The 8272-nt window shown below is 32.0% G+C and overlaps 1 protein-coding gene across 1 annotated transcript; it reads right to left on the reverse strand.

The window, feature by feature from the left end:
* Positions 1-6107: 6107 nt before the first annotated feature.
* LOC111296535 (protein S40-4-like) lies at positions 6108-7020 on the reverse strand. Its single transcript, XM_022890901.2, has one exon. It carries the CDS (start codon positions 6711-6713, stop codon positions 6195-6197), a length of 519 nt encoding a protein of 172 aa, XP_022746636.2. The 5' UTR covers positions 6714-7020; the 3' UTR covers positions 6108-6194.
* Between the last annotated feature and the right edge of the window lie 1252 nt (positions 7021-8272).

Below are 8272 nucleotides of genomic sequence, written 5' to 3' on the forward strand. Positions count from 1 at the left end.
CAATTAAACAATAAAAATTAAAAATTAAATAAAATACTATTATGGTTATTTGTTGTAATATTGACAAATAATAATTTTCAAATTGATCAATGAACTATTAAGCATATACATGCATTCTGATTATTTACATTGATTTTTGTATCACCTACAGAAAGCAGAAGAAACTGGGACATAGGCATATACATTCACAGACCAGACCAGATCCTTGGTTGAATCATGTGAAGTCCTGAAATGAAAACCCTTACATCAAATAGTTTTCTCTCACCTTAGGAACTTGTTCCAAGCATATCCCAACTTTATTAACCCTTACAGCTTACAAGAATCAATGAAACCCACTTTTTTAGCATGATTATATGTAACAAGCAACGCTAGAACTCTAAAACAAAAACCACTTGGTCATTTAAAATAGAGTTCTGGTAATCTTAAAAAAAAAACATAAAAATAGTCAAATTAAAAATAAAAATAAAAGTATCCATTATAACTTGAATCAATTAGAAATTAATACTTAAAAATTATGAATTAAAAAAAAAACTTAAATATGTAATATATTTTTTAATAAATATGTAATAGAGTAGGAAAGATTTAAGAATAAATTATGGACTTCAAAACAAAATTAAAAAAAAAGTGAAAAAAACTTGGCCTCCTCCTTGTTAGTGTTCTGGTATTAGACTGTTAGTCACTGTCGGAAGTTCTCTTTTTTTTTTTTTTTTTTACCATGGAAAAAGAAAAGGAAAGAAAAAGTCACCTCTTGAAACGACAGATTCTGGGAAGTAATGACATGGCGTCAGACAGGAACCCGTACGGTGGTCCCGACGTTTAAACTGGCTTTAAAACCATAAACTGAATTAACCAAACACCAATACAAATGTATGACTGCGACTGACACGTAGATTTTCACATTATTGTGACGTGTCACAACTTGTTTTTTTATTAATTAATTGTTTGCTTATCATGCTGGGAACAGCAACACTGTCACTACTCAAATTGTGCAGATCTATCAAAAAAAAAAAAAAGGTGACAAGATCAGATCAGTTAAAAGTTAAAACTCAAAGGCCTTTTTGCATTCTGTTGGATGCTGGACCTACGCTATCATCGTATAGTGAACAGCAATCACTCTAGCTTTTAACAATTATTATCCACACGAAATATTCCGCCAACCTCAGCTCTCAGCACTGCATGATAATAATGCCAGCAGGCAACCAATTCTGCTGCACTAAACCGGGAGGGTGTAAGAAAATTTGGTGGCAACTTAGAACAGGAGCATTGATCAACCCTTGTCAATTTGGGCAAAGGTTATGTTACTTGGAATCAAGAATGAGTATCGGATTGTTTTATGTTTTTTATATATTTGAAAGACGACCTTTCATATTTATGTTTGTGGAATCTAGGTCGAATATGAGTTGTTGAAGGAAAATAAAGGAGAAAGATAGGGAAAAATCACAAATTAACAAGATTATTGATCTTAGTAAAAGTGGCTAATAATGCTTTCATGTGAGACTTAATAGTAAGAGGCCCAATGCCATAAGGCACCATCCGTAAACCCATTTTCTGTGTCTTGCTTGAGAAAATATAATAGTTTATCCAATCTTGGGTTTAGGGTTTTCAAGGTACCGAACCTGCCCCAATATCGGCCCACAAAATGCCGTAGTTAAAGCCCCAAAAGACCAACAATCATGCTCACAACCGTAATGTCAATATGGATATACCGTTTACCACATGTATTTTTCTCAGTGCACATGCTAATATGCCCATTACACAACGTTTGGGGCAGCTTTGGGTGCCGGGAGTGTGGATGTTTAGTCACTGCCTTAAATGGGTATGGGATTTACTTCATTTGCTAGTTGAATAACACTGGTGATGTTTTGGTCCAGATCACTTCAACCCTGACATTTACTGCTGCTTGTGCATCTGCTGGTATCACGGTCCTGATCCGCAATGATCTTGATTAATGTGCTCTGAACCACTGCACTAGGTTTGAGACTGCTACAGCAATGGCCTTTATCAGCTGGTTTGCCATGTCACCGTCCTTTCTCTTGAATTTCTGGTCATTGTCATCCCAGTGATGATTGTGTGCAGAGTTCGTCAGTGGAATTTGTACTTCTGTTGTAGCATCGTGCAGCCTTTTCTATCTGTTGTATTGTTGATTGCACCAACTGTGTATATAGATCATTTTTGGTAGGGTTCCTAAATTAATTTTTTCCATTTTGATACAACATTTGTATCTTTGAGGGAAAACAATCATTAAATTATAAATTAGCTTCCCCCCCCCCCCCCCCCCCCTTGCTGTCAATCCTAGTGCTTATTGGCTGCTGATCATGGATTTCCTATTTCAAAGATATTGCTTCTTCTTATCCAGCCTAGGGGCTGATAGCCTGATAGTCACACGACTGCTTGCTCTTCAAACATTGGAATCATTTTTTTCTTTCCTTTTTTTTTTGTTTGGAAATCCTAACATTGGATGTTTTGGTGAGGTTTAGCTTGCCTGTCGGTATCTCTTATCCTTTCAAATCCATTTACTCTCTAGAAATTCTATGTGAACAAACTTAACTTGGCAACAAAGTTTCCTATACATCTTTCCGTTCATGGTGTTACAAAAATGACTTGATTTCATTGGTAGTTTGGATGCAATCCGATATTAAGTTTCTGTAAGCATATCGAAAGTGGTCTCTGCCTTTTGATTTAGATGGTTTCTGCAATCCACATTGTACACGCTTACGGAATATCCTTCATGTGTTTATTCTTTCACATGAAAATGATACAGGTAATCATGTTGATGTCATTGTTGAACAGAGAAATGGGTTTTAGATTAATTAATCCTGGAATTGAGGGCTAAGGAACAACACGTGTAACATGAGACAAGTCAGCAAATTTAGTTTCATGTATATGTAATCAATCGGACATCACGATTTGCATGTTTCTTGAGTTTTGTCCGTCTTAACTCTCTTCTTTGACCTCCAAATTCTGGAGTTAAATTTCCACATTTCATGGGGTAAAAAAAGCTTTATTTTCACACTACAAAGATATGAAACATATATATTTTTTTGCCGACAGTTACTTGTCTTATCAGTAAAATACCGAACTTTTAAGTTTGATGATTAGAATTCAAATCTTCAAGGCGTTGAATACCGTAAACAAAACACACTCCCATGAAAAGAATGACCAGAATTAAAGGGCTTATGGAATCCCATGGTAACTCCCATGAACTTCGAACAATGCAAAAGAAAACTGATCCTCCCATTCTTTGGAAGAAACACATTTTTCATGAACTACCCTAAGATGCATATAGGACACCTCTGATGCAATATTCATCAGTTTATTGGCGGCAGACATGGGAAGTAGTTATTCTTATGTGATTTTGGCAAGTGATTCATTATTCTCTTTCACAATTGGCCTTTTCCTACTTATTTCCAGGAGTGGTTGCCTCTCTCTTACGACTGAAAGCTTTGACATGGCTTGTCATCACAAGAATTGCGTTTGCCTGCTTATAGAACAAGCCATTTATGGTTGCAAAACAACGGTCTCTTCTCTCCTTTTCATTGTCTATATTGAAAGGCAGTTGGTAACGGCCATGTCAGATTCTTGAAGAAGCAACAAATTTTCATCTTAATGACAAGTTATCCACGGCTATAAACACATATATATCAAGTTTTTTGTTTAGCTTATTCTTCAATATCTGATCATTGAGAGTTTGATAATGTCCACGGAAGAAGAAGTGGAAGAAGAGAGAAGGCTATGCCAGTGTTTAAGGAAGTATCACACAATTATAAAACAGGTATTTTAATGTCAATATCTGATGCCATAGGCCATTTTTTTTCTTTGGCCAAAGAAAGAATGATGCCAATTTTTCACAATATTGTTTAAATGGATGGGTGTTCTCTTTCAGTTTGATGAGCTTGTTGAGGTGATGGATGTTAGAACCAGGCCACCAAAGCGACGAAAGGTTATTTCTTTTCTTAGCTATTAATTTCAGAGAGAAGCAAACATGGCATTTAAGCCTATATTTGCCCAACAAATCGGCAAAAATGAAATTCCATGCATAAATTACATCATTTTTGCTTTGGTTTCTGCCTTGATGACTGATCCTGTATTGATGTCTTGTAGAGCACTAGAGGAAGCAACAGTTCCAATGACCCTGACTCTGCAAATCAACCTGACAACGGAGAAGTGTTTGTGCAGACGATAACAAGATTTCTCCATGAACTGAAATCTAACCCTACAACAGATCCTGATTGTTCAACCAGTACCCGTCATCGAGGATAGCTCCCACTTAGTTTAGCAATGACTGTTGCTTTAAAAGCTCAAAAGTCATCTAGTTTAGGAATAACTGATATTAACAAGCTATCTTGGCTATCTCAATTGTATTAAAATGTAAGAAAAAAATTAACTCGGAGTTTCATTTAGCTGGTTCATACTATCATTCAAGAATAGGCAATGTTAAATCTACTTATGATCCAAATTTAATGAGAAAATGAAAATGCTAAGAAGAAATCAGCAAATCTCTTCTAGTTCCTTGGCACACTTTGAAGCCTTGTCTGCTTCCACATCAAATCTCAGCCTCCACTCTGCAGATTCATCCATCGCCTTTTTGTTTGCAAGATCAAACTGTCTCCTTCTCTCCAAGAAATTAAAAAAAAAAAAAAAAAAAAAAACAATGGGTGTAAAATCAAGCAGCTGCTGCTTGTTCTATAATTTTTTTAATAAAAAAATCACAATTTAAAAAAATATTGAACTTAAACCTCATATTTTATCTCACTTTTTAAAAATAATTACGTGGATCACTTAAACAAAACTTTCCTTCCCTTGTTTGATGATTTAATACTACCCAAGATTTATAATTGCTGGTTTTTTTTTTTCCTAAGATGAGCCAATGATGTTAGAGTAGAATAACTGGTTTGTTAGGTGCAATCACTTAAGTCAAACTTAAGACATAGATAAGGTATCTTCTTTTATTGGTTTAACGCCCTATTTTTTTCTAGAATTTTAGATTCAGGTAAGACTATTATTTCTTAATTAATGAATCAACAGGCAGGAACATTTGCTCTTCAAGCTTAGTATTAGTAATTTAAAAATAGAATAATTGTCAAAACTTGCGAAAAAAGTTTTTACTTATCATATTGATTTTTTTATTATTTTAATATATTCTCGTATATTAAACTCTAATTTTATTAATAAAGTTTAAAAATTTCATGTGTGATGTATAAAATAATTTTTCTCCGACGATAAAATTAAATGAATATTGAAGTTTTTAAGAGAAGGATTCATTTGCTTATGTAAAAATTATTTGGTGAAAATCGAAATTAATTTTCTAATGAATAGAATAAATGGTTTATTTTATTTTGTTAATGCAAAAACAACATATACACGAAAAGTGTCTGAGAATAATAGACATCAAAATAAAGTAATAAAATATTTTTTTTTTGGTTTGCCTTACAACTTATACCTTAGAAAACAAATAAGAATTTAAAAAAAAAAAAAAAGAAAGAAAATCAAAAGGTTAGATTGTCATTTGCTTCGATGAATGAACAATAAATAAATTTTACTTAAAGGGTTGTTCTTAGCTTGCCTGTTGCTGCCACCCACCACCATTTCAATGACTCTACATCATCACCATCCTTAATTTAATTTCCTCTCTTAATTAGTATTTCTTTTCAGTCTCATTTTAAGTTTTTTTCTTTGATTTTCATGTATATTTAAAAAATTAACTTTTATGTTATTTAATATTATAAATTAATTTTTTTATAATATTAATGCATCATAATTTTTATTGTCAACAAATAAATTTTAAATATAAAAAGAATATAACATGTTTAAAAATAAAAATATTTCTTCATTTTGGCATTTCAAAAAAGAAAGATAAACACTTCAAATGAGACAATATATAAATTCTTGAAACTTAATTTCCATAATAAATAAATAAATAAATAAAAATATAAAATACCCAAAAAAAGTGAAAAAAAAATGTTGTCAATCTAAACTAAAATTAAATTATCATCATTGATATTTCTGATAAAAATCTCAAAGTTTGGATATAGTTTCGTGATGCCAAAAAACAAAAAAAAACAAAACAAAGCATCCAATAAATATATATATATATGGCAATCAAAAAATTTCCAATTAACTCTATAAAATTCTTACTCTTAAAAGAAAAAGAAGAATAATTTTTTCAACCTGTTGTTTATTTTCTCTTCCTTGGGCTAATCTTCAAACCCTGTTTTTTGCCAGACAGCATTTCTAAGACGACGAAGGTCTCTTCCTTTCAAAGTCCTTCCAATTCCTTCATGAACAGAAAACGAAGCCCCTCTTCTCCTAGCCAAAACTTCGTGAGGAGGAACCCTTTTATCACGATCATCGTCGTCGTCGTCGTCATCGTCGCCGTCGTCAACATCTTCATCGCTCTTGCCATGTTCCCTGTATTCCTCTTTGAGAATCTTGGACCAGTCCGGGATGTTGACTGGCAATGAAGCTGAGGCCGGTGCCATTTGGCTACTATGATCACTACTTACCATCATTTTTCTAGAAACTTTCTTTGACGATGCTCGTGAACTTGACAATGGTTTCTTGGCATCCAAGTTGATTGTTGATTGATCATTACAACTATTATTCCACACATCTGCTTCATCGAACTCGAAAAGGTCGAGTTGATCAAATGAAGGGTTGTTGAGATCAAGTTCCATGGTTGGGTAGATATAGCTTGAGATCTTCCTTGATTCCATTTTTGAAACAAAATTAAAGCTTTTAGCAGTTGGAAAGAAGAAATTTTGGGTGTGTCTTTTCTTTCTATTGTTTTAGCTTTGATCTGCATTTTTATACTGGTGCAATGGATAAGCTTTTTTTTTTAGAAAAGAATTAGTAGCTTAAAATAGAAAAAAAATTTATTAGATATTAAAATTTAAACTTTATATGTTCATCTTCTTTGAAAAATAGCTGTATTTACCAATTAAATTCCAAATTCTAAGCTTTCTTTCACAAGCAAATCAAAGTTACTAAAATACAAGGAGGAAAATTCTACCATGCTTGCATCCTCAGGAGCTACCCATGGGCTCCCCTACTTGATTTTCTCAAATGATAGGTTGATTTCAAGTACAATTAGTGTGATTCACGTGTATGATTTTGTACATTATTAGCAAATTGTAACTCACAACCTTATTAAAATGTTAACAATTATTATGCGTAAACATTTAATTCAATGCTTATTGCATGAATACCTATTTTTAAAAATCGTGTTTAAATATTTGTATCTTAAAATAGAAAAATCACGAATTATTATTATAATTATTTATTTTAAACAAATATACTTTTGATTAAATAATATACAATATTAAAAATTAGTAATATTAGTTTTTTTCTTGTATAAAAAAATAAAAATATAAAATATAAAAAATATTGAAATTTAAATGTTAAATAAAACATAAAAATATTTTCATAATACTATAAATCGTGTTCAATTTAATTTGAAGTAACTAAAGGTGTGCCATAATTTTGCATGATTTGGACACTATTTAAAAAAGGTTAAAATGTCTCATAGGTTTTTGTATTTTTTAATTTTTATGAATTTCATTTTTATAATATTATTTTAAAATTTTTAATTTTTGTAATATTATTTTTAAAAATTTAATCTCTATATTATTATTTTTTAAAAAATTTAATCTCAATTCAATTATTAATAATTGAATTGAAATTTTTAAAAAATAATATTGTAAAAATTAAATTCTTTTAAATAATATTAAAATAACTAAATTTTTAAAAATAAAAAAAATATAAAGACCTATTTTGACCATTTAAAAAATTATCAAGTTACCAATTTTGGGCGCACGAAATGACACGTAAGATAGAGGTTTTGGTGGGGCCGGCGGTTGAATAATTGATAGTGGATAAAGGTTAGATAGCCGAAGGGTGAAGAATTTATCCAACTGGACCAAAGGGATGACAAATGGACCAATCAGAGCGCTTCATTATTCGCAGCAAAATTCATCCGTTACCACGGTTTCGGTGGACTGCAAGACCAAGGCAAGGGGATCCACATTCATCACCGTTAATTATTAAAAGATCGGAGCGTCTATATCTTGCCACGTGATCTTCGGCAAGTTTTTCCTTAAGTGGAATGTCGCGATTCGCGAGTTTTTTTTTTGTCAGACTGCTCAAATGACGTGGCACGTCACGACAATAAGGTGACCAAATGTTGAAGACTTGAAGTAGTAAATGGACACGTGTACAGCCTGGACAACTAAACGCAATACAATTGCAATAAAAATATTTTTAAAATATAAATATG

Source organism: Durio zibethinus, chromosome 12 (assembly GCF_047325235.1).
Source record: "Durio zibethinus cultivar Kanyao isolate XHJ-2024 chromosome 12, ASM4732523v1, whole genome shotgun sequence".
NCBI lineage: Eukaryota > Viridiplantae > Streptophyta > Magnoliopsida > Malvales > Malvaceae > Durio > Durio zibethinus.

Coding starts and splice junctions, on each gene's coding strand:
- LOC111296535 (XM_022890901.2), bottom strand. CDS start 6,713: ATGGAATCAAGGAAGATCTCAAGCTATATCTACCCAACCATGGAACTT.